At 39.1% G+C, this 27,574-nt stretch overlaps 1 protein-coding gene across 5 annotated transcripts in view; it reads right to left on the bottom strand.

Annotated features, from left to right (window-relative positions):
• The window catches only part of CUL1 (cullin 1), a 96,926-nt gene that overhangs the window by 35,231 nt on the left and 34,121 nt on the right, over nucleotides 1-27,574 (bottom strand). For 4 of the 5 annotated variants that reach the window (XM_059712085.1, XM_059712086.1, XM_059712088.1 and 1 more), the window contains exons 2-6: nucleotides 25,192-25,491; nucleotides 5,293-5,467; nucleotides 3,123-3,290; nucleotides 382-432; nucleotides 82-172 (exon numbers count right to left, since the gene is read on the bottom strand). In XM_059712085.1, coding sequence (XP_059568068.1) covers nucleotides 82-172; nucleotides 382-432; nucleotides 3,123-3,290; nucleotides 5,293-5,467; nucleotides 25,192-25,331 — 625 coding nt within the window. In that variant the 5' untranslated portion in view covers nucleotides 25,332-25,491. Of the gene's footprint in view, nucleotides 1-81; nucleotides 173-381; nucleotides 433-3,122; nucleotides 3,291-4,635; nucleotides 4,732-5,292; nucleotides 5,468-25,191; nucleotides 25,492-27,574 lie in introns of those variants that run through there. The other variant, XM_059712087.1, reaches the window with a different exon arrangement.

Raw genomic sequence — 27,574 nt, 5'->3', positions numbered from 1 at the left:
TTAAAATAAATCTGTTGGAGTACTGTTATAACGGATATTTGATAATGACAACATTGAATAAATTAAAGGAAAACTGTTTACCATAAGACTGTACAACTCCACTAATCAGTCTTGTATTGATGGTTTCACCATTTCTTTCCTTTTCAATCAGTTTTAAGACAGCATTGGTTACCTTCAGAAAGGACATAGGAAAAAGATGTGTAGATTACAGGCTACGTATGTATTGTATTACTACATATCTTTTAAACATTTAAATCCATTAAACAATGCGAAGATGAGAGATACTATTGAGACGTTCCAAAGGAGATAGGAAGACAATGGCTGAGAGATGAAATCTGTAGGGGTTTCATAAGGAAAGTGGCACACACACTCCAACAGTACCTGTTTGTTCAAGGGCCTGAATAGACAATCTCTCCAAGTCACCAATGCGAGCTGGATGAAAAGAAAAAGGAAAGTGTAAAATGTCTATACTTTCACTGTGTTTTTCTAAGACTGAAGTCACAGCAACTACCTGGACCCTAGGTCATACTGATCAATAGTTCTAGATTATAACTCAGTAAATCTGTCATCACGATGAAATCAGAGCCACTCTGAGTTAGCACCTCCAAGAGGCATCACAACACAGCTCTTTATCAGCACACACTTTAGAAAAAAATTGAGATTAAGGAGAACATACGTATCAGTTTAAAGGGCACATATAGATGCAATCTATAACATTCCCTAGGCCAAATTTAAGTTTTTACCTGATAACATACTTAATGAAGATAATTTTTAAAACTTTTAAAAATGTCCACAGATGTTATATCAGAAAGTTACTATAAAAAGGCTCCTCCCCCAAATGTTATAATTCATGCATAACTTTTAAACTGTTTGTTGAGAGCGGTATTATTCAGCTAAAATAATATTCACATTTAATACAATGTAATGCTCATTTACACTGTTGAGAAACTCACTTAAACATAAATGTTATCAGTCTTATTTTCCCCAAATGCAACCAAAGGTAAAACTGGGTTTATGTAAGACATCTTTCTGAATTATATAAAAATTTAATTTGTATACTGAACTTTCACAGAGTGGTACTTACACACACACACACCTGAAAGTGATATTTAAGATACAAGTATTTTTAATAAAGCATGAACAACATGTACTCTAGTGTTCCTCTCTGATGCAGAGAGTGAGGCCACCGATGGGCAGTGGGGAAAACGCAATGTGGTGGCCGAGAATTTACAGGAAAGACATACTACACCTTTAAAAATAACTTTTTCCAAACATTTTTTCTAAATTAAGACAGCCTTAGAGGGAAGGGAGAAAGGAAGAAGAACCAGGCAGCTAAGAAAGCAGGACCAGCATAAACCAGAGGAGACTCAGAGGAACAGATGGGGGGATGGGGGAAATGCTTGCTGGATCACTTCAATATGTCAGTAACAAAATTAATTTATTTCCGTGGTTGACTTGAAAGGAAGCCAACAACGTTTTTTTTTCATGTACAGTTTATGAAACCAACAACTTCTTATAATTAAAAAGGAAAAAAAGAATAATTAGGAAAAAAGTGAAACTTTACATTTGGTAACAAAGCATCCCCATCCCCACCCTCTGGAGATTCTGGAAGACAAAACAAGAGGTTAATGTGCAAGAACTGTTCAGTGTTGACTGACACTTGAACTTTAAATGAATTAAACAGGCTCATCAGAAGAGCATATACAGGAAATACTGCTTCTACCCTTTCCTAAAAACTTATGGCTGTACGTTGTAGTTCCAAACAGTAATTGTAGCATTTAAGGATGTATTAAGTATGAATGTTGAAAGTAATTTTTTTAAAAAGCAGTTGAATCTTAAGAAATATACTCTATAAAGTATATTTGCACTTCTTTGTATTTGCTTTAACTGCTACTAAATATGCTAGAAAAAAGTTAAGAAAATTAATGATTTTTAGGACTGTATGATGTTAACAGAGGGTGGATGTATTGTAGGTCAAGCAGGCTTCCAAGAGGAAACTGACTCAAATCATGCCGATTCCTACATGGACAAGAGAGCATTTTGTAAGTGGAAAATAAAGGAGGAAGTACAAAAAGCTCAAATGAAAACACTGAACCCAGCAAGTTTTGTTAAAACCACATAACTATATAACAGAGCACAATTATGGAGCAATAATGCTTTGGTATAGAAATTGAGCTGTACATATAAATGATAAAAATGTGCCACGAATCTGTGATACATTGTTTTACTTTCAACTACATTTGTGAGGGTAAAGCAACCCTGCTATCACACAACATTCTTGGACATAGGGATAATCTAATTATGCAGAACTTGACATTTTCACATTACTGGTTCTTAAGGAGTCCTGTCTGGTTACCCAATACCCCATCATCAACAAACAGGCCATGCTGCTCTGAGTCCTCCTATCAACAAGTCACAACAGAGTCTCCAACTCGACTATGCACCAGAGGGCTTGCTAAAACAGACTGCTGGGCCCATTTCCAGAGCTTCTAATTAAGTCTAGGCTGAGGCCCAATAATTAGCACTCCTAACAAGCTCCCAGGTGAAGTGATGCTGCAGGTTTGGGGACTACACTGTGTAAACCAGTGAGCCTAGCAAAAGCTTCCTTGACTGAAGAAACATATTAATGAAGGTGATTTAACAAATCAACTTCAAAATTTATTTTCACGCAGTCTTAAAAAAACAACAACCCTCAATTGTAAACTCTATTAACGATCATTCTGGATATCATGTTACTGTATAAAGTGAGGGGAGAGGGATTTCACAGTCCTCTCTGCGAAGCAGTTTCCCAGATCCTGGCTGGAGTGTCAGGGAAGGGCCCTGATGGGCCTGACTCAGCCAGGGCTCAGGCTTTCAGTGAAACCTGATGGCTGGTCAAATAAATGAAGAAGGAACTTTTAATGAGAAACAGCAGAAGTGTGCAAGTTGAATTTTAGATCTCTGGTTTACTCACCCTTCTCCCTACTTGCCACAAACTAAGGGTCATTTATTGATAAATTAAAACGAGGGAAATTAGCCTTCTATTCTGAAAATAGCTTAACATTTGCCTAGATTCCCCTAACTGAAAAGATGACACATCACTAAGAAAACAGACATTTGAAAGGTGTTCTAAGAAGTCTTACAGAATAGATTTCATATATTCCTTTTCGTCCTTCATCACATTCACGGCGAACCCAATGTCTATTGAGGTAGGCACAAATTCCATTCAGAACTTTGCTGGAAAACCGGTAATCTTCCCACTGCTGAGTGTAGAACTTCAGTACACTCTCATCCATTAAGTCTTCTCCATCCTGAAAACAAGGGAACCACAGCTTTAAAGGTGATTACTGTGTCACATAATTAAAGCTAACTAAAACAAACATATTGTTTTTAAAACACACTAATGGATATGGTTCTAGATGGGTTCTTTAAATTATTCTGTTTACAAAAACATGCTCATTAATTTGAATTTTCACAAGGATATGGCTCATGAGGACTAAAAAGAGGATTTTATTTAAAATTATTTCATCTCAAACTGGCACTTTTTTCATGGTGTTAAATATATATACACACTCATAAAAAGAACCCTCAATTTTAGAGTATGAGAGTAATTCCTTTTTGTTAACAAACAAGAATTCACCTCAAAATCATCCTTTTGATATCTTTTGTCTGTTAGAAGATTAACATGTCTTGTTCACAATTTAGATCATGGGCCAATACCATTTATTTTTAAATTCATCTTCCTTCTTCATTAGGTTTACTTAAAAATTATAAAAATTTAAAGCTTTTTGCGGTAATCTGTTACATTTTTATAGTAAGTATAATTTGTTAAGAAGACTTCATGAGGAAACTGTACATTAATCAAAATTATTTTTACTGAGTTGTAACTTAAATCACAAATTTTTATTTGAAGAAAACTAACTTCAAATTTTTTCTTAGGTATTAATAACATCTACAGAGTGTTATCCCTTAACACGGAGCATGAAATGGCAGAATTACAGAGAAGTGCTGTACAGGAGAACACAGGAGGTGGAGCCAGAGGGAGGGTGCACCTCCGTGAATGTGCACAAGAACGAAGGGCCTGGACGAGCCCAGTAACTGCTCTCAGACTCAGGGTCATGTAAAACAGCCTCACACTATATGGTCCACAGCAATCCAACAGCCCTATGAAAGCCTGATCCTATCGTGATACAACCACACTTTAGTTCATTTAAATTTACATAATAAGAAATCAAATGTAAAGTTAAGCTATTCTGGATTATACTATTCCACCTTTTTAAAAAAACAATCTCACTGATAGCATGGCTATAAATACTTTATACAACACAAAATACGTTCTTTACTTTAATACTAAAGAATAATTCCAGTGTTCATTTTACAGTGTTCTTAATAAAAACAAGGAGGACACAGTAGCTTCAGTAAGACATTAGAAACAGTTTAGGGAACATGAAAAGGATACTATCTAAGTCATAACCTGTGGTCAATCTATTCTGTTAGAATGCTTAAAGTTTCCAATTAGCTTGTAAAATATATTTAAAAAACAATTTGAAATATGCTGAAATTTTTGCCTATTATCTGTGTAAATAAAAAAATCTTTAAAAATATATACACAGAACGCCAATTCCCAGAGTAAAGAGTAGAGATGTCTTCACTCACTCTATGTAATACGTGTAGCACCAGATGCAGGAGCCACTGGCCCATCCTGTGGCTGGATGGAAGGCATCACACTGCCTTTGCTACAGAGGATGGAGACTGGGGAAGAAAAAGGCAGAAGATGAAGGGGAAAAACTCCATCGCTGCCCAAGCGAGAAGCTCAGAGCAGGAGGAACCCACACTTGAAGGCAATGGTGTTCTAGTGAAACCCATCCTAGCCAAGGGCACAATTTCACTGAGCTCGGAGATATACCATGTGATTGTGTGTAAAAGGCAAGATTCACATTGGGAAAATGTGGTTACTATAGGTTGGAAAACCTCACAATCACACGTACATTCTGATTCAGAACAGCACATTGGGTTCCAAGTACAATACAGGTCATTTGAATTCATAATTATATACTTTAAATTAAGTAGTTCATCAATTTCTAACAACCAAATCACAAAATGGTTAGCAATTTAAGGAAAGCGTATTACTATGATGTAAGGATATCGAAAACTCCTAATTTAACAAATTAACAAAACACCCTCACGCAAACTCAATGATGAAAACAATGAACAAATGACAGTGAAAGATTTAGCACTGAAATTAGATTTATTATTTCACTATCTTTTTAATGTTCTATTAGAAATGCTCAGCATATTTGTCAAACGTCTTACCTTAAGAAGATTTGTCAAGTAATTCTTCAAAAATTCTTTAAGTCGTTTGTATAATTCCAAGCCAACAAATTGCGCTCCCCCAGGCGTTTGCCCCTTTTTCGATTTAGAAGGAGGGACGCCAGCCCCTCGAGTTTGGTTTGACTGGTGAACACTCGTGCAGTAGTTATAAACATGACTTGGAGAAAAGTTAAGGAAATCAACATGCACCCTCGATAATGAACAGTGATCAATAGGAAAGTATTTTCTTATAAAATATCTCAACATCAGTACATTTCCAATGTAGCAACAAAGTCTATTTATTGAAAACTTGAGTGGAGAAGAGACCCCATTATTCACATCCCAATAAAGGTAAAAGTGAAACAGCCCCATTCATAAGTTTGTCTGCAAGCCTTACAAGCAGCCAGCCCAGGAGGAAAGGCGCCAAGAAAACACTGGACCTTCTAGATCAGTGGTTCTCAACCTTCCTAATGCCGCGACCCTTTAATACAGTTCCTCATGTTGTGGTGACCCCCAATTTCATTGTTACAGATTGAACATAATTAAAGCATACTGATTAATCACAAAACAATATGTAATTATATATGTGTTTTCCGATGGTCTAAGGCAACCTCTGTGAAAGGGTCATTTGACTCCCAAAGGGGTCGCGACCCACAGGTTGAGAACCGCTATTCTAGATCATTTAATTGCAGCGATTCTCAACCTATGGGTCGCGACCCTTTTACAGGGGTCGCCTAGGACCATCGGAAAACACATATATAATTACATATTATTTTTGTGACTAATCACTATGCTTTAATTATGTTCAATCTGTAACAATGAAATTGGGGTCACCACAACATGAGGAACTGTATTAAAGGGTGGTGGCATTAGGAAGGTTGAAAACCACTGAATGAGACTCTCTCTAGGAAAACTGTCCCAAGTATATGAGACGGCAACAGGTACAAAGGAAAGGTTGCAATTACCTACTTCAATAAAAACAAAAAGGTAATAATCACAGTCTATTACAATGCTTAGCTATATTTCCAGAAGCATACATTAAAAATATAGAAATAACCAAAATTTTATTTTAAAATGATTAGTAGATTTAAACAAAGATACATTTTGAGAGTGAAGGACAAAAAAGCAGAAGAAATGGCAGGCAAGCGACTAAATCCTGTTATTCCAATAGAAAAGTTGCAGGTGTCAAACATGATTAACCACAAGAGCAGTGGACATGCACTACTGAGAATTATAGAGATGTGTAAAAACAACAGAAGAAACAGCCAAAGTCTACAATAGCTGCCTCTGGGGAGAGGTAGTGGAGAGAATGGGAATGGGGGTTGGTGAGGCAGAAAAGGCTATCCTATACAATAAAAGGCTAATATGCAAATAGACCGAATGGCAGAACAACCGGTTGCTATGATGTGCGCTGACCATCAGGGGCGCACGCAGTACATGGTGGGCATCAACAGCAGGTGGCAGAGTGTGGAACATGGAGGGCGTCGGTTGAGGCAGGATGGTGGAGCAGGTGAGCAGGGGTGCCAGACCAAGGTGGGGTGCTGGTTGCTATCACTGGGGCAAGCCTCTGGTGGTTACTGAAAATCCTTTGTTCCCGCATGCCGCGGTCCCACTGGGCGCTAGCACCCACTGCTGGTGCCCGGCGGTGGCAGAAGTGGGGCTGCAGGCAGACAGGGGACCGGGGGCTGCGGTGGGAGGGGCCAGGCAGGAACTTGGAGGATGGGCTGAGACCTGCCTCTGTGCCCACCACAGCCTCACTGGCCTACAGTTCCTTTCAAGGTGCACGAATTCACGCACTGGGCTCCTAGTCTATCTATATATATAAAACCCTAAGCGACTGGTCAACTGGTAGACCGTTTGACAGGTCACTATGATGTGCACTGACCACCAGGGGGCAAACACTCAATGCAGGAGCTGGCCCCTGGTGGTCAGTGCACTCCCACAGCGGGAGCGTTGCTCAGCTGACAGACAGGCACCAGACACAGAGCTCAGAGCTCAGGCGAGTGGCGAGAGCCTCTCAAGCCCCCATGGCAACACAGCAGGGCCCGGAGCAGCGCAGCACCAGGCTGAGGTGCACCAGGCCTCTAGTTTTGTTATAACCTTTAATACTATTTTAGTGTATCAGCATGTATTTTACTTGGAAAAATTAACAGAAAGACACTGATTCAGGTAGAAAGAAATATCAACAAAACAGAATATTCAGATATATATATATATATATATATATATATATATATATATTTTTTAAATCTTTAGTGGTATATTTTAAGAACTAATAGAGCTATTTCAAGCCAGTGAGTAAAGATAGATTATTCAGTAAGTAACATTATGGCAAGAAGAAATTTAAAAAATAAGCCATATTAAAAATATAAGTAGACTAAGAAAATATACAGACTGGAACCATAAAACAAAGAAAATATACAAGTATTATATTTTTTATCTCAGTTTGAAGAAGGCCAAAGTCGTAAATACTTAATCTGAAAATTTGTAAGTATTTTAATAAAAAATATTTTAAACTAACAGAGTTACTATCTTTAATAAATTAAGGTAATTTAAAGCAATATAGAAAGTTAATCTCTATGGAAACATGGGCAAAATATTTCAACAGAAAATCCAAAAGCTAAAAGAAATATGCATTAATGGCCTCCTCCCCAAATTCCTCAACCTTAGTAATAATAAAAAAAACTATGCCTTAAAACAATGAATCATTTTATTAAATGTTTCCAATGCAGAGAGAATCACGGATTATAATACACAATGAAGCTCATGACCCAAATGGAAAAAATCTTACTATTTCCCACTCGTCTTATTCCATCCAAAACCTCCCTAATGTTTTAGGAAATGACGTGGTACAGATTATGACTGATTATTACTATGTACTGCTCCACAATTCGCTCCTCCTTCCACTGTTCCTAGGGGCAAAGATACCTATGATTTGGTGCCTATCATTCCTATGGAAGTTTTTCTATTTTACTGGGTAACTATATATGAAGTTATTTTGTTTTCAAACTTGAGATTACACACGTTGTAACATGCACATTTGCTTCTGTCATTTGCTTCTGTTAAGATGAGACAGCTCCATTTGTATGCAATATACCACATAGTACAGATTTACAACAAATTATCCACTCTCTTGTTGTTAATGATCATTTGGTGGGTTCAATTTTTGGCATGATTCTACTTTCTTTTAAATTTGATTTGCACACTGAGGTTTCTAATCTACCTTGAGTACAACTGTATATGATAATGAGCAATGGGTCACACACAGTGTATTATATGGTCTATCCTTTCCCACTATTATGTATTGCTATTTTTAGACTGCCCATTTCATTAAGTTTTCAAGTAGACTGCCCAGTTGTTTAGTCTTCTCTTTTTTAAAAAAAGGCCTTATTTATTTTAAATATTTTTTATAATTAATTTTGCCAGAGGCTTGTCTATTAGTCTTTTTAAAGAACCGGTTTGCAACTTATTAATTTTAATCATTGTATCTTTATTTCTGTTCTTTTTATTTCTTTACATTTGCTTTCTTTTTTCTCGCTTTGGTTGCTTAGCTTTGCAATTTCTCCACTTTGCTCTTTCTAATATAAGCTTTGAAAACTACATATTTTCTCCTCCATACCACGTTGGCTGCATCACCAGGGTCTGATATGTGTTTTCCTTATTAGTTATATTTTTTTTCCATTATTAGTTCTCTTAAGTGATTTAGAATTTTTTAGATTCAAAGGTGTATTTTCCTTTACCTTAAAAACCCGTAATTTCATTTTTAAATTACACAGAGGATGCTATATTTTTTATAGTTTTTTTGAAATGTGATGAGACTTACAGCTGAGTATGATTTTCTTTGTATGTGCTTGAAGGCAATATCCATTCTCTGACTGCTGGGACCCATCAGAGCAAGCTGGTCTGTTTTTCAGATCTTTTATACTGGCCCGGCCGGTGTGGCTCAGTGATTGGGCATTGACCTATGGACCAAGAGGTCATGGTTTGATTCCCAGTCAGAGCATATGCCTTGGGTTTGAGACTCGGTCCCCAGTAGTGGGCATGCAGGAGGCAGCCGATACATGATGTTTCTTCTCTCATCAATGTTCTGATGTGTCTATGCTCACCACCACTGAAAAATTCACTTTAAAAAAATTGAGTCTAATAATCTCTGATGGACAAGTTTGATTTTAAGATTTTATTGTTTTATATTGCTAATTGGATTAACTTCTACCATATTTTGCATTTCCTATTTTAATTATTTTTCCTTTATGCTTGTTTTCTCCCTTTGCCCTTTCTAATGGGTCAATATTCCCTGTTACACTATAGTTTTTATTATGTTGGCATTACACATTTTATTTGTATTCATGTTAATTGTTACCCTAAAATCTGGCGTGCCTATTTTGCTTTTCATCAATTCTGATAAATTCTTGGGTTATCTCCTCTGATCCCCCTTCCACCTTTTCCTATCTTTTCTACTACATGTATGTCGGGCATATTCAAGTCACCTTCCTTCCCTATCTCACTTTATTTCTTCAGTTATTCGCCATCACTTTCCCTCTTTGTCCAAACTTCCTAATTTTCCTTGATCTACCATCTGATTAAGTGATTCTCTTAGCTGTGTCACATTTGCTGGTTACTGTTAATGACTGTATTTTATATTTGTAGAATTTCCTGGTCCTTTTAAAAATCTTATTCTCCAGTGTTTTGTTCCTGTACATTTTTGATTCTGCATATCACTAATTATCTTAACATACTTAAGAGGCGCTCACTCTCTAAAGATCCTATTGTTGCAGTTCCTGAGGCTCCAGTTCTGTTCATTCTACGTGCTGACTTGTTCCTGTGAACTCTCTCCTCTGCTTCATAACTTTATACTTTTAAATCTCACTTTCAGTGGTTTTCACATTCATTTCGAGCTTGAGGAAATCCTGTAACAAGTTGGTAGATAAACTCAAACTCCAAACACACTTGAAGTGACAAAAATTCCCAAGATAGACTTTCCATACTACCCTCACATCCAGAACTCAGCTCAAACTGGTTTCCTAGTTGCCTTCCTGGAACAGGGGATCGGTAATTTTGTTTTCCAGTTCATTTCCTCACTAAAGATTTCTACCCGCACCATTTGCCTGAGGCTTTATCTCTTTTTCCGTGTAGCCACCATCTTCCAGCCCACCTCTCATCCAAATCCTTAAAAGCTGCCACAGAGGCTCATTAATTCTTACCTAGCACCCAGCTCTAGTTTGCATCCAGGGAATTTTTTTGCTTATTTGGTCCAGCCTGACTTCTGTTTCTTGGCAATATATTAAATTAACAAAGGTTTAAAGAAAAAAACCCAATGACAGCCAAAATGCAGGAAAATGGGAGCTTCTATCCACTGGGGGTCGGAGTGCACACAGTTACAATTTCTCTGGAATAAAATTAGAAAATATTCAAAGCCTTCAATTACATCCTTTCTGATATGGTCATTATACCCATAAGCATTCATCATAGAGGAATCATGACTGAAGCATACACTCACCTAGCACACTCTCAGAGCGCTGCACAGTTCTGCAGGCCATTAGTCCAAGACCAAGGTGCCATCAGGGCTCATTTCTGGTGAGGACTCCCTTTCTGGCTTGTACACAGCTGCCTTCTCCCTGTGTTCTCGGAGAGAGTTCTCTGGTGTCTCTTCCTCTTTTTATAAAGACAGCAATCCTGTAGTACTAGTAGGGCCTTATCTTATGACCTCACTTAATCTTACTTCTCCCCCCACCCCCAACCCACCCCCGCCAAAGACCACATCTCCAAGTACTATAAAATTGGGTTTAGAGCTTCAACATATAAATTTTGGGGGCATGGAATTCAGTCCATAACACCATATCATGATTATATTTATACAAAATGTTCTGACTAGACATATCTATAGAGATAGAAAGTAGATTGGTAGGAGGCAGAGAGAGTAAGCATATGACAGTTTAAAGGGTACAAGGTTTTTTTCAGATACGATAAAAAATGTTCTAAAACTGGATGTAGTAATAGCTGAACAGGTCTGTGAATATACTAAAAAACACTGAAATGTACACTTTAAATGGATAATTTTGTGGCATGTGAATTATATCTCAGTAAGACTTACTTTTTAAAAAATTAAATACAATCCCAATTATAACCCCAGTAGTTTTTAGGCTAGAAACTTACAAGCTGAAAATAAAATTTAGAAAAATGCAAAGAACCTAGAATCAAAATAATCTGGGGGGGGGGGGGCAGGAGAGTAGAGAACAAAGCTGGAAGACTTATTACTACCTGACTTCAAGGTTTTTCATAATGCTACAGTAATTAAGAAATGACAGCAAAAAGATTTCCATGGACAGGTGGGCACCGCCTACCACCACTTGCAGAAATACTTTACAAATTAGTAATCATTCCTTTAGGATGGATAAATAGATCAATGAAACAATTCTAGAAACAGAATCACTTACATTACCAGTTATTTTAACAAAGGCACCAAAGCAACCGATTGGGGAAGAGTCTTTTCAACAAATGACACTGGAATAATAGGATAGCCACAGAGAGGAAAAATGAACCTTGAGCCCTACCTCACACCATCCACAAAATTAACTCAAGATGGATCCTAAATCTAAATGTAAAAGTGCAAACCATTAAGCTTTAGGAGGGAAACAGTGTATTTTTGTGGTCTAGGCAAAGGTTTCTTATAGGTCACATAACTACAAAAGAAAAATAAAACAAAGTAAGTTTTCTCAAAATAAAAAATACCTGCTCACCCAAGGACTCCAATAAGAAAAGGAATAACAAGCCTCAGACTGAGAGAAAATATTAGCAAGACATATCTGACAAAACTGGTATCCTAAATAAACTCCTACAACCCAATAATAGAAAGTATAGCAATCCAAAAATGGGGAAAAAACCCCAGCAAGACTAGAATACTTTATTAAAAAAAGACTTACAAATAATCAACTAGCATGTGAAAAGGGACTCGACACCATTAATCACTAGGAAAACCCAAATTAAAGATACTATCGTGCACCCACAACACCAGCTAAAACCATAGGAATGACACATCAAGTGCTGGTGAAACTGTCACACAACTCCAAATGTCAGAGTAGCTTTGTTCATTATACCTAAAAATGGAAATAGCAAGTATCTATTATTAAAGAATGAATTAAAAACCTGCCATATTCATACAACAGAATACTACTCAGCAATAAAAAGGAAGACCTAGTGATACTTATAGTAACATGGGTAAATCTCAAGAACATCCTGAACTAAAGCAGCCTTACATGAAGGGGACATATGCTACACTCTCCTTTCCATGAAGCTGCTATGGGGAAGGCACACTGACTAGGAAGCATGCAGAAACTTCTGATACCCTATACATTCCTATTGGTACCTTAAGGCTGAGTTTCACTTATCACACCCATGGTCTTAATTCTGGCAACAATTTCCAGAGCTCTCCAGTCTTGTGGCTCCAATGTGGACTGGCTGCTCTCCAGACCTACTGGACAATACTAGTCCAAAAACTAATCTGCTCTCTTTACTTCAATCGTAGGTTCTGGCATCTTTCTTAATCCTTTCTGAACAGAAATGTCATTACTTTGTTCCTGGTAATGCGCTTTTCTCTTCATTATCTTGTCACTAGATTTAGCATGTTCAGTTATAGGAAATTATTTTATAATCTCTACTAGAGGCCTGGTGCACAAAATTCATGCGGGGGGGGGGTATCCCTCAGCCCGACATGCACCCTCTCCAATCCGTGAGCCCTCAGGGGATGTCCTACTGACAGCTTGGGCCCGCTCCCCATGGGTCTCTGCTCTCTGCAGGGCCTGCCTGCTCCACACCACGGTGATGGGCAAGCAGGCCCTGCTGGGTGCTGCCTGCGGGCTGCGCTTGGCTGCTGGGCTGACGCCGCCAGCGTCCTGCCCCGGCTACTATGGGCGCCGCCATCTTTTGTCGCAGAGTGATGGTTAATTTGCAAAATGCTCTTTTATTAGATAGGATAATATTATAAATTTTAAGTCTCCTCCATTTTTCTCTGGAATTCCTTCCTAACAGTCATATATTGGGTCTCTGGGTTACTTCTTGGTCTTCTCGTTCTTTTACTACTTTTCTTTTTAGAGTCTCAGTTACCATTTCAGATGTGAGTTTTCTTATTGTCCTGTTCCTCCTAATTTACTGCTGTATAAGGAGCTTCTCATATCTGACAATAATTTTAAAAACATTTTCTTCTGTGCCCTTTATTATCGTCATTTTCCCTTTTTTTCTGTTTATTCTGTCCTTCCAGACATTTATTAATCCTTAGTGATAAGGTGCTAAAAGCCCATTGGAAATGCCACTGGCCTGAGTGGGGATGGTGGGCCACAGTTTTGTGCGACTCTTCCATCTGGGAGCTGGCCATTGACTGCCGTATCTTCCCATGTTAATAAATGGGTTTATTTTTCAGGGTCTTCAGTTTTTCCAGAACTGTTCTGTCTCCAGCATCATCCCCGGTATTTTGATATGGGACTGGAGACTCATGAACTGTGATCTTCCTACCATAAGCACTGTTGATAGTTCCTATTTATGACAGCCTCTGCCAGGCCTCCTTCTCCCAATTTCTAAAATTGGTCCCTAAATACAAGCAATAATTCTGCTTGGGATGTAAGCTCTTGCTGCCATGTGTTCTGTGCTTGGGAGTAGAAGGAGATGATTCTGAATTTATCCCTCACCTCCCAGGCACTGCTCAGTCTCACACCTCGACCTCCTGTCCAACCAGAGCCTGCAGATCCCGCTTCTCTGGTCTTGCAGGCCCAGCAGCTGTCTTGCTAGCATCATCCTCTGCGTATCTTCTAAACTGAGGCTTCCTATGCCCCAGTAATCAGTACCCTGCCTCCATCAGCTTTTCAACTTCCAAAAAATTGTTGCATTCTTATCTATTTATAATGTCTGTTCTCTCATTTTTTAAAAATATATTTTTATTGATTTCAGAGGGGGAGTAGGAGAGATAGAAACATCAATGATGAGAGAAGCATTGATCGGCTGCCTCCTGCATGCCCCACAACGGGGATCAGGCCCACAACCCAGGCATGTGCCCTGACTGGAATTGAATTGTGACCTCCTGGTTCATAGGTATACACCTAACCACTGAGCAACACTGGCCAGGCTAAAAATTATTTTACTATAATTTTAGTAATATCACAGATGGGAAAGTCAAAACACAAATTTCAGCAGAAGCCCAGTAATATGCTCCTTTTGTGTTCCATTTCTATGGCCACTATCTTAGCTCACCTTACACGTCACACTTGGATTACTCCTCCAAGAAGTTTAGAAGTTATTTTCTTCCTGCCTTTGATCTCTTTCCTATTTCAATCCCATCTGTTTCCAGATTAATCCTCCTAAAATTTGTTTACATGAAGCCCTTAATTCTCAAGTCATATTCCAACTCTATGGACCTATGACTTAAAAAAAAAGTACAAATTCACCTGATTTTCAAGATTCACAACAACCTGGCACCATCCTTTATTCAAGCCAGTTAAACTGCCCAAGTCACCTAGTTCTTCTTACAGAGCTACTCGAGCTACCAAAGCATGTCCTGTGAAAGTGCTGCTTCCCACCTTCACCTTCCTCCCTCCAGGAAAACTCTGCAAGACTTTCCTTCTTCTCTTCTTACCTAGTCACCCTTTGAGGTCCACAAACCCTACTAGTTCATGAAACTTTCTAACCATCGCAGCATGGAAACCTTTCTCCCTCCTCTTAGCATCTCTGCAATGTCAGCTGTCACACTACCCATCAGATACTTCCTAACAATGAAATGAGACCATCAACATTCATCACAAACATTCCATCTTGCACACGTAGACACCCTCAACTTGACTTAGAAGGTGTCTGAGATAGCTTATAAGAATACCTGAAACATAAAAAAGAATAGAAAATATAAGCCAGAATAAATATCTACAGAACAGGGAAGTACAATAGGATGGAAAATTCCAATATACAAGTCAGAATCTTAAAATTTACCGACAAACCAAAAACAAAACACACACACACATACACAAACAGAAAACTGACCTACCTATGAATTATTAGCAATAAACGTATTACACATTTGGAGTGCTTTCTGCCAAAAGTAATTTTGGTTTCCACATTTCTAACAGCATGTAGGTAAGAAGACCAGCCATTAAGACAATTCCTATTCTGACTAAAGTTCAAATATTATCAAAGCCATCAAGAAAAAAAGAACTTTTCTATTGGCTCTAGCAGAGATGCTTGTTTCTGGACCACACAACCACAGTTACAAGTGATTAGATATAAGCTGAAAATGGCACAAGGTCAGGAGACTGTTGCTGTTCACTCACAGGGATGTTTCAGACCTAGTTCTCTATCAGAATCAATGACCAGGGAACCATTTCTACAAAAAACAAAACAAAAACCCTATAGATATATGTTTACTTAGATACTTACAATTGGGAAGTTGTTTGTGTTAAAGATTAATTTAAATTGCATATAGCACTCGTTTTTGTACCCAAGCGAGCGGCCATAGGATGCCTGCTGCTCAGACGTTAAGTAAAACATGGATGGAAAGGACATGGACCTGCACTGTGTGCCTTTTTGGATTCCTAATATTTTAAACAGGACAACTTATAAAAAAAACAAAAATTACATGTTATAAAGCTCCCCAATGGATCTACTCTTCAGTTCATGCGGTTTTTTCCAGTAAACAGTTTCAACCCACAAAAGGAATAGCTGTGTCCAACTGTGGAAGACTTCACAACTGTGGATGGGAGAGTTGGAAGGGATCGATCTCAGTGAACGTACCTCAATCAGAATGAGGACGTTTTTAGCAAAGGCCAGCTTAGGAGTACCCTAATTAAGTTAATAACAAGACTTCAGCCTAAGCCTTCTTCTCATGCAAAATGCTGGCCGGGAGAACCATACTTGCAGTTTTCTTGAATAGAAAGCAGACACAGAGTTGATATACAAACAGGAGGGGAATACTTCTGAGGGAGCAGTGAACTACCTTTTACAAAAGAATGGCACTGAAGAAAGAAGCACAGCCCTCCTCCCCCCCGCCCAGACAGACAGACAGACAGGGCTGTGCCAACACACCAGCTTCCGTTCAGTTTTTCATCAACCACACTATGTGGGGGGACGTTATCAGAAAAAAGCACATCACAGTGAGCTGCCAGAGAAAGCACCATGACTGTTGAGTGCATCGTCTTGCAGGGAGTGATCCATGTCTAAAGGACTCTGAAATGGGCGCACTCCTAACTCCTGGTGCCCTTTCTCCAAGTCAGGAAATTCTCGGCCTCTGGCATCCAGCTGCTCTGTCTGTAGGAATCGGGGCTCCTTCTGTCCCTTCACATACCATACCACCAACCATTCCAACACATGCTCAATTATGTGTTAAGTAATCATTTTTTTACTTTCTCTGATGAGTATAAAAAATATGACCAATAATTAGGAGAAAAATGATCAAATCTAAAATTACTTTTAAAGCAAAAACAAAATAGATTCAGAGGAAAGATTAAATATAGAAGTTAGGAGGAAATAAGGAAACGGAAATCCACAAGGAGGTAAAAATAAATTAAAAATTTACAAGGCAATAAAATAGACGTTTCATTCAGCAGTCAATGGGTTAGTGTTTTGTACTAGGGCAGCCAGAGTCTGGCAAACCCACATATTTGACTTTTACAACTTGAGGTTGTTTCAGAAGGTTCCTGGAAGACCTCTTTGGAAGCAGACACTAGGCCCTCTTGGGATCTGCCCAGGTCCCCTCACAGGCAAGCGGGACGGTTCTGTAGGTGGCAGTTGGTGGTGAAGAGCCAAGTCTGCTTCTGCTTCGGAGACAGGCCGCACACCTCGTCACCCTGGAACTGTTCAATCACTTGCCAAGGCACACCTTTTGCATGACTGGTAGGGACAAGTCACTGTGAAAAGGGTTACATCAGATGCAAAGAGGTCTCAGGCAAAGACACACAAGCTCATCTTTCTGCAGACATTTCCCAAACATCTCCCCCTACCTCAGATGCTAGGAAAAGATAGGCCATTCCTGCTGTGGGTGTGGTCACATACCTGACTGTGACACACAGTGGCTACTGTAATGCTGCGAAGGTCTGGATGTCTCTGTGACTCTACAGCACCAGGCCTCATCTAAAGGGGAGAAGGGGAACCAATTTGCGACTTTTGGTTACTACCAAACTCAAACCACTTTCACTTTCTAAACGGCAATTCAATTAAAACAAAACTAAACAGAATAGAACCATTTTCTACTGCCACTTCTTAACCAACAGAACTAAGAGTTGAAATTCCAACAATGAATTTGTAATAAGATCATTTGCAAAGACTTTCACTACAGAGTGGCCAGAGCAGCAGGCCTACCATCAGCCAGTACAGTTTGTCGGCAAAATTATGAAAGAACTAAGTCCTCTCCAGGCTGTGGTTAGACAGAATTCGAAGGGTGATATCACAAAGCAAATCAGTTTGCATCTAAAAGCATATTCCAAAAGCAAAGATTGTTTGTAACTAACTGTAAGATTTATTTACAAATATTTGAAGTGCTCTGAATATATATACACCATGAAGCACACACAAAAAAGCTGAAAGTACCATATTCATACAAATAAAAAACAAAAATTCAATCCTAGAGGCAATAATCCTATACAATAAAAGGCTAATATGCAAATTGACCAAACAGGGAACGACCGGTCACTATGACGCACACTGACCACCAGGGGGCAGACGCTCAACGCAGGAGCTGGCCCCTGGTGGTCAGCGCACTCCCATAGGGGAGTGCCACTCAGCCAGAAGCCGGGCTCATGGCTGGCGAGTGCAGCGGTGGTGGCGGAAGCCTCTTCCGCCTCCACGGCAGCACTAAGGATATCCGACTGATGGCTTAGGCCAGTGGTCGGCAAACTGCGGCTCGCGAGCTACATGTGGCTCTTTGGCCCCGAGTGTGGCTCTTCCACAAAATACCACGTGCGGGTGCGCACGAACAGTGCAATTGAAACTTTGTGGCCCATGCACACAAGTTGGTTTTCAGCCTAGGCAAGTCTATTTTGAAGAAGTGGCGTTAGAAAAAGTGGGGGATGACGGTCGGTTGGGCGACGGGAGACGCGGTGCAGGTGGGCCGCGGGAGACACAGCGCAGGGGAGGCGCGCGATTCATGCACAAGTTGAGCGAGCTAGTCAGTCAGCAGTCTCATTGTGCAGTGGTTAATGCTAGTCACGTCTACAAATCGCGCGGGTGACAAAAGTAAAGTTTATTAAGTTAATTTTAGGGAACGTTGTGGAGTGAAAGAAGATGTAGTGTCAAGGATTGAGAAAGGTATGTTGAGATGGTTTGGACATATAGAGAGGATGAACGAAAGGAGATAGACGAAACAAGTATACAAGACAAGTGTGGATAGGAGAGTTGGAAGGGATTGACCTCAGCGAACATACCTCAATCAGACTGAGAACGTTTTTTAGCAAAGGCCAGCTTAGGAGTACACCAATTAAGTTAATAACAATGTACCTACCCATATAGTTTAAGTTTAAAAAATTTGGCTCAAAAGAAATTTCAATCATTGTACTGTTGATATTTGGCTCTGTTGACTAATGAGTTTGCTGAGCACGGGCTTAGGCCCATGGGAGTGGGCCGAAGTTGTCAGACATCCCCCGAGGGCTCCCAGACTTCGAGAAGGTGCAGGCCGGGCTGAGGGATTCCCCCCCCCCCCCCCCCCCGCACGATTCTCATGCACCAGGCCTCTAGTGTAATGTAATTATGAATTCTGTAGGTTCTTAAGGATAGATACAATTTCTCAATCCTAAAAGCTACTTTAATAGTACAAGCTCAATAGTGAAAGGTAGAGACAATTTTCATTTGGTTAAGGAAAACTAACAAAAACTAATCAAGTGTATTTTTAAATGTATGCTATATACTGAAAATCTAGAAAGCACAGATCATTTTTTAAAAAATCATCATAAGCCCAATACTACGAATAGCCATGTTCAATAAGGGCAGTAATTTTTTTTTTCCCCAAAAATAGGGTGTGCCAGGGGTTCACAGTACACATACCACTTTATATCTTGCTTTCACTCTTACTGCAAGCATTATTACGTGTCAATAAATACTCAATTTATTTTTAATGGCTATTTATGGTCATTAAATACCAAATTCTTACTATTAAAGACAGAGGCTGTTTCCAACTGTTTCCTATTATTATTCTGAATAGCTTGCACATACAATTTGAATACAACTATGTTTTTGGGATAAATTTTAAAAAAAAATCACTGAACCAGGATACATTTTCAAATTTCAAATTTAGAAATATAAAGACATATTGATATTTCTAAATTTCTCTACAAAAAGATACTAGCAAACTAACATTCGTACCTGACAATGGAGGTGCTCTGGCTCCCCAACTCCTGCCAACACTGGCTATAATCACTTCTTTAAAACTCTTTTCAACCTGACAGGTTAAAACTTTTAATTCTTCATTTCCTTAATAATTATGAGGTTGACCATTTCCCCATATGCCTACTGACAATTTGCACTTCGTTTTGTGAACCAGTTACAACCCTTAGCGCCTCTTTCTGAGTATAAATACATGAGAATGGCAGCTCACATTTGAAAAAAAAAATGAACTGTATCTATATGTCTAAATTTGATGTATGCTATGCTCATTAGGTGAGCAAAGTAAGATTAATATAAGACCCTGAATAAAAAGTACAAGATGAAATACCCAAGTACATTTTTCAAGCTATATGGTTATTTCCAAATGGACATGGATCACCTCTAATCTACTGTGAGAACAAAATGTTACTCTTTCTATTTGATCTGTTTTTCTGAGATTCTGAGTTTCTATAAGGGAAGAGAATTCTGTAGCTGGAATCTTCCCTTTGGACGCCCAGCTCCTTCGGAAGAACCGGGGAGGGTAAAACATGTCAACTTGAGAGAGTGGCAGCGGTAGCTGCGACATGAGCATACAGCTAAGCGGGTGCAGCGAGGCAGTGGGACCAGCATGTCTTGGCACGTCATTCCTGTAGAGCACCTGCTGCGGCTGCTAATGGCTCAGCAGGTCTACTCTGGGTGAAGCGAGCCCTGCTCCAGGGACGAGTTGTGTCACAGAACAGAGGTTAAATGTGAACTGTGAATATGCTGATATTATAACTTACTAGGAACACTGAACGTGATCCTTAGTGTATTGTTGGGGAAAAGATTTTTAAAAGAATCTTTATGGTTGAAAGTATTGCAGCTGTCCCCTTTTTTCTCCCCAATGACCTCTTCCTCCTACCCCCTACCCCTCCTTCACCAAACTGGGGGGAAAGATTTTGAAAAAACAGGCCAAGAAAATGGAATGAACTAATTCAGCTCACAGAACTACAGGGAGAAAAACAGAAACTTTAAAATTTATGAGAACTAATGCAGACAGAAAGAAAGAGAAAGACATCAACATGGAAGTTTAAATTGATTCCCAGGGAAGCTAAAATGATAGTTTGAGGAGTATAATGACAGCAGAAAAACAACAAAAAAACCGATTTTGACCTGGAAGTGAGGGAAGGTAGACCTGGGCCTCACAAAAACAAAGAGAAACTTCAATCGGAGAGCCTAGTGCCTAGACTAGATATGACTGGGTCTGTCAGCTATGCCATATAGGAGGTAAATTTGCATAGCATTCCCTTCCTAAGTGCCTGTTCCACTAGCAGGACCCTGGCCTGTCCTCTGAACCAGGCATGACATGGGAAATATAATGGTGCCCACAAATTGATAAGAAACTTCATTTCCTATTTCAAGTTCAAAAGAAAGGAAACTGACTACTATCAAGGAGCACTGGATAGGAGAGCTCCTGTATTTTACTGCAAAAAGAAAAGTCCTTATTTAACTACATATATGCATGTGGGACATCCCAGGAAACTGGAACTGCATGGAAGTGCTCCACAAGACACAGAGTGGGGAACAAGGGCTCAAGGCTAAAACTTCAGTAGAAAATGAAGCCTCTGTGAAGTGGCTGGAAACAAAGGAAACTGAACTAGATCCTTCTGACTCAGATGCTCTGAGACCTTTTCTTTCTCCGAATTCCCTTCTCTTTCCTTTGGCATTCTGAGCTGGAAAAAAACAAGAAAAACGTTTATGCTGCCTAACAGCCCAAAGTCCTATTACATCGTCCTATTCAATACTCCACAGGTTCCTAAGGGCTCTAAGAATATCACTTCACATCTAGAAGTAGGTTCCTTTTTCTAGAAAACATGGCAGGCCTATCTCTAGGATAAATAAAAGTGAACAAATTAGCTTTATTTGATTGTTCTAATCTAATCTACCAGTTAGAATTATGGGAAGAAAAGGGTTCCTCCATTCTTTCTCTCAACCAGTTTTCCAATCCTCTCTTGCTTAATAAGGTTCTTTACCCTTTGAAGAGTAACCCCAGAAGAGTGAGGTGCAGTCTGCTCCTTCTTCCCGGGACCAAAAGTGCCTGCTAACCTGAAACGTAACCTCACAATCCCATGTGTCAGATGTCACTGTAAACCAGCCTGTAGGAAAGTATTTTAAGGAGCAATACAGTTAAGTGGGTCCATGGGAGACTGAATATACACCTGGAAGAAAATAACTTAAACAGAACCAAAACTGTTATGCAAACTGAGGTGGCATAAAACTGTAGTCATAGCAACACATAATTTCAGGAAGTACTATATATCTTAAAATGACTTAAATGGAAGTAAAGATGTGCTCTAGAAAAATGTGTCAGATAACTCAAAGTTCTACTTATGACAATAACACTAATACTAAAAACGCAGGTGAAAGGAGGAGTTCAATTCTAGGATTTCAATGATCAAATTAATAAATACAAGTAGACATTCTACTGTTTCATCTGTATCCTAAAAGTTAATATAATAAGAGTTGATCAGCCTGGTCGACGTGGCTCAGTGGTTAGTGTCAACCTACGAACCAGGAGGTCACAGTTCAATTCCCGGTCAGGGCACATGCCCACGTTGCAGGCTCTATCCCTAGTGTGGGGCATGCAGGAGGCAGGAGGCAGCCGATCAGTGATTCTGTATCATCATTGATGTTTTTATCTCTCTCTCCCTCTCCCTTCCTCTCTGAAATCAATAAAAAATTTTTTAAAAAATAAAGAGTTGATCAAAACACCCTTCTTTTGAACTTCATAAGGAAAATACAGAAAATACTTTGAGAAATGCGATTCATCCAAATATAAATCCTGAGGCATATAGGAGATAAAAGGCAGTTTCTATATTTAGACTACTAAGAATTTTAGTTCTGGCATCATCATTTATCAGTAGTTGTCACAACAATTAGGTGAGTTACTTGAGGTTTTGGAGACCAGGTTTCTGACACCAAGGGTTACTACACCAACCTTCCTGGGTGATTTAAGCCTTAAATAAGATGTAGGTGGTCCCTAGCACAATGCCTGACACACAGGACTCAAACTGTGGCTATGATTTCATAAATAATATCTTAAGATTTAAAGTTAGATTCTCCACTCTTAATTTATGTAACTGTTATTGTCTTAGACCAAACTGGAAGGCAAAAAAATAGCACTCAATTTATGAGTATTATTCCTAAAATATTTAAAATTGTAATTATTATAACAGCTACAAATTATAATTACTTATAGAATAAAAGAATTCAGTAATTGCTACAAGCAGACAAAGTCTACTTTCTTAGAGAGAATCCTAAAAGCAAAACATCCTATTGGGTAAAAGACCAATCTGATTTAGTAAAAAATTACACATTAAGAAATTCCCCAGAGATAAATCCAACCAAGTGCCTTGTCTAATCTCTGGAATCACATCTTCAGCTCTACTATAAAAAAACACACACAAAAAACTGTCATACCCAGAAGGCCACAATCCTCTTGAGTGGAATAATATCCTTTCATCTGCAAAGATTCTATCCTGCTTAAAAGTGTTCCCTGTATTATATGACCTAGCAATCCCACTCCTACGTATGTACCCAAGAGAAATGAAAACACAGGTGCACACAAAAACTCACACAATATTCATAACAGCCGCATTGTTCCTGATAGCCCAGAGTGGACATGACCAGATATCCCTCACTGATGAATGGAAAACATGCGTCATGTTCACACAAGTTAGCCACTAGAACAAATGAAGCACCAACCCTGCTACAAAAAGGATGAGCCTGGAAATGTTATTATCTTAAGTGAACGAAGCCAGTCATGAAAAGCCACATCCTGTGTGATTCCATTTACATGAAGCGTCCAGAACAGGCAAATTCTTAGAGACAGAAAGTAGATCAGGGGTTGCCAGAGGCTGGGGGAGGAGAGAATGGAGATGACTACTAATGGGTACAGAGTTTCTTTTAGGGGTGATAAAAATGTTCAAAATTAGAAAATGGTTATGGTAGCACAACTGTGACTATACTAAACACCGCTGCATTGTATACTTTTTAAAAAGGATGAATTTTATAGTATGTAAATGATATTCAATAAAGCTGTTATTTTTTAAAAAATATTCTACAGAAGTGTATACATATACACATTATGAGTATGTGTACACACCTATAATAAAATTTAAATTTAGAAAGGAACATACAGTTTTGTATCTACTTAAATTAATGTAAAAGTTTTAAAGATTTTAAAATAGTAGCATAGTTGTGGGTATACTGGAAAATCATCTAACCAAGTTTGACAATCATTGATACACATTAATGACAAACTTAAATATCCATTAAACTAGAAACTTTAAACTCCTAGAACCAGCAAATCAGTAGCAATCTGTTCTCTATTAAGTTAGCTTATATTTCAATTTCTTATACTTAAATGGCATCGAGAAACTACAAGTTAAATAGTCTATCACTGAATATATAATGGAGATGGGAGCTACATCTTTTGCCCTCCACCCCACATAGCACACGGCACAGTCCCTTGCACACATCATGCACTACGAAATGAATGAAATACTTTTTAAAAATACCATGTTTGTAAAAACAGAGCATAAAGTAGAACTTTTGCTCTGTGCAGTAACCCTTAGGATGGGTCAGCAAGCTTTTCCCATACAGGGCCAGAGAGTAAATGCTGTCAGCTTTGTGGACCAGACTATTTCTGATGCAACTATCCAACTCTGCTCCATCTACCCCATGAAGGCAGCCACAGGTAACATGGAAACCAACCCCCAACCCCCACAACCAGTGCTGTCCAACAAAACTTTCTGCCATGAGGGAAGTAGTCTACTATCTATCTACAGAGCACTTGAAATACAGCTACTGCACCTGGCCAGTGTGGCTCCATGGTTGAGCATCAACCCATGAACCAAGACGTCACTGGTTTCTTTCCTGGTCAGGGCACATGCCCAGGTTGTAGGCTTGATTCCCCATAGGGGGTTGTGCAGGAGGTAGTAGATCAATGTTTCTCTCTCATCTCTCTCTCACCAATGCTTCTATTTCTCTATCCCTCTCCCTTCCTCTCTCTAAAATCAATAAAAACATATTTTAAAAAAATGCCCCTACTGCAACATAAAAACTAAATTTTTAAAAATATATATTTTATTGATTTTTTACAGAGAGGAAGGGAGAGGAATAGAGAGTTAGAAACATGATCAAATGCCTCCTACACACCTCCTTCTGGGGATGTGCCCACAACCAAGATACATGCCCTTGACCAGAATCAAACCTGGGACCTTTCAGTCCACAGGGCAACGTTCTATCCACTGAGCCAAACCAGTAAGGGCAAAACTGAATTTTTAATTACATAATTTAAATGACTAGAAATACAGCCACGTGTAGCTTACAGCCACTGTACTGAACAGCACAGCTTTAGACTACCAACCAGCCAATTTCACCTCTGTTCAAAAAACTTAAGAGTGACTTAATTTTTAAAGCTAAAACGAACTCATGGATGAACTGAAAGAGAAAACATGTCAAATTTCTAATAATTCTCAGATCATATTAGTAAACAGGCTTCTAAGCAAATAGCTCTCAATGCAGGCGGCAGGATACGTGTAGAGCTCCATGTATCTGGATTTTGCCATACTCTGTCTGGTGTACACCTGCTGGATTCCGGCTCTGAGGTCATCCCAGATCTGGTCAAGGCCAATCTGCTTCAGTCCATGGGGATTCTGACTCCTGTTCGATGACATTGTGAGTAATATTCTGAAGTTGTCCAGTGCAGCAATCCTTATCCAAAGTACAGCTAATCCTCCATTAGATGAAAATATACAGTATCATTCCAAATTTATTCACAGAGCTCAGAAAGGATGTCCTTTAACTGTAGAGAATGAAATCTCATCGCAGGCAAACCTGAAGAAGAAATAAAGGGAATTAATTCTTTTTCAATACCCCAGGGAGGTACTGAAATACTCACACACTAACAGAAATAGTCTTGTAGGCATTTGCAGGCACCACGCTAATCCAGAGATTATTTATCTTTGTATGTGGAAACACTCCTATTATATATGTGCATTGAAATATGCTTATTTTTACAAACATTTGCATCATGGGGGTGTCAGAAGAAGAGAGGAAGCAAGAAACTGAAAACCTATTTGAAAAAATAATGACGGAAAACTTCCCCTACTTGGTGAAAGAAACAGACTTTTATTAAGTCCAGGAAGCACAGAGTCCCAAACAATATGAAACCAAAGAGGCCCACACCAAGACACATCATAATTAAAATAAGGATTAAAGACAAAGAGAGAATCTTAAAAGCAGCAAGAGAAAAGTAAGGGAGTGCCCAAAGGATTGTCAGCTAATTTCTCAAAAGAAACGTTGTTGGCCAGAAGGGGGTGGCAAGAAATATTCAAAGTGATGAATAGCAAGGACCTACAACCAAGATTGCTCTACCCAGCAAAGGTATCATTTAGAATTGAAGGTCAGATAAGAGCTTCATAGACAAGAAAAAGCTAAAAGAGTCCACCACCACCAAACCAATCCTATATAATATATGCTAAGTGACTGACCGACCATCTGATCAGTCGCTATGATGCACACTGACCACTAGGGGGCAGACACTTCAACCAGTAGGTTAGCTTGCTGCTGGGGTCCAGCCAATCAGGACTGGGCGAGACAGGCCCAACACACCGTGGAGCCCTCCCACGGTCCCTCCCCGGCCCCAATCGTGCACTGGTGGGTGCCTTGGCCTGGCCTGTGCCCTCTCGCAATCCAGAACCCCTTGGGGGATGTTGGAGAGCCAGTTTTAGCCCAATTTCCTGCAGGCCACACCGAGGGACCCCACTGGTGCATGAATCCATGCACTGGGCCTCTAGTAATACATGAAATGTTGAAGGGTATTCTTTAGGAGAGGAAGGAGAAGGTGGAGGGAGAAGAAAAAAGACCAAAAAAAATATGAACAATAAAATGGCAATAAATACATATCTATCAACAATTGAATCTAAAAACCAAAATAAATGAACAAGGAATCTAATTAACAAAATAAACTGATTAATAAAATAGAACCAGAGGCATGGAAACATGAAACAGATTGATGAATCTCAGAGGGAAGGGGGAGGGGAGATTAACCATAGAACTTATGTGCATATATGCATTACCAATGGACATAGACAATAAGGTGGTGAAGGCCTAGGGTGGGCCAGGACGTGGGCAGAGTGGGGAAATGGGAGGGAAGGGGGAAGAGGGGACATCTGTAATATTCTCAACAATAAACATTTAAAAAAGAAAAGAAATATGCCTGCAGAAAAAGCTGAGTAAAACTTGTATAGAGACAACTAGCATGTTGCCTTTTTTTTGTCTTCTAAAAGTACCAAACTTCAACTATATTTCTTGACCTGTATAACAACCAGAAAGAGAAACTCAAAGGAAAAAACAAAGGGAACTCCCAAAAAAGAGAAACACAAATAGCTTATAAATAGGAAAAAAAATCCACTCTCACAAATTAGAAGGCAATTTGGCAAGGCTGAGCAAAATTTAAAATGTACTCTGAATTCAGAGACCTGGGTTTGAAACTCAGCCCCACACCTGCTAGATATGTGGTCTTGGGTAACTTACTTAACTTCTCACTTCTCTAAGCCCCCATTCCCTAGTCTGCAAAGTGGGGCAAAATCATTTTCCTAAATAGTTGTGAAGTTTAAGTTAATGTATATAAAATATTTAACAAATGGTAATTGCTATTATCTCTAAGTGTCCAAAGCTACTGCAAAATATACTTTATAATGCTCCAGGATGTTGGATCCATAGGTAAAGGGACTTTGCTATGCAATATTGTATTAAGACGGTACTTCTCAATATGGCACATTATAGACATACTTTAAGGATCATCTATGTATATCACATCACAATATGGAGGTTTTTAAACCACTACTCCTCATGTTAATTAACACTGAATTATTTTAATGGTGCCAGAAAAATGGTATCTGGTACAATAAGAACA

This window comes from Myotis daubentonii, chromosome 10 (assembly GCF_963259705.1).
Source record: "Myotis daubentonii chromosome 10, mMyoDau2.1, whole genome shotgun sequence".
NCBI classification, from domain to species: domain Eukaryota; kingdom Metazoa; phylum Chordata; class Mammalia; order Chiroptera; family Vespertilionidae; genus Myotis; species Myotis daubentonii.
The sequence above is the reverse complement of the archived record's forward strand: the minus strand, read 5'-3'. Positions and strand labels throughout refer to the sequence as shown.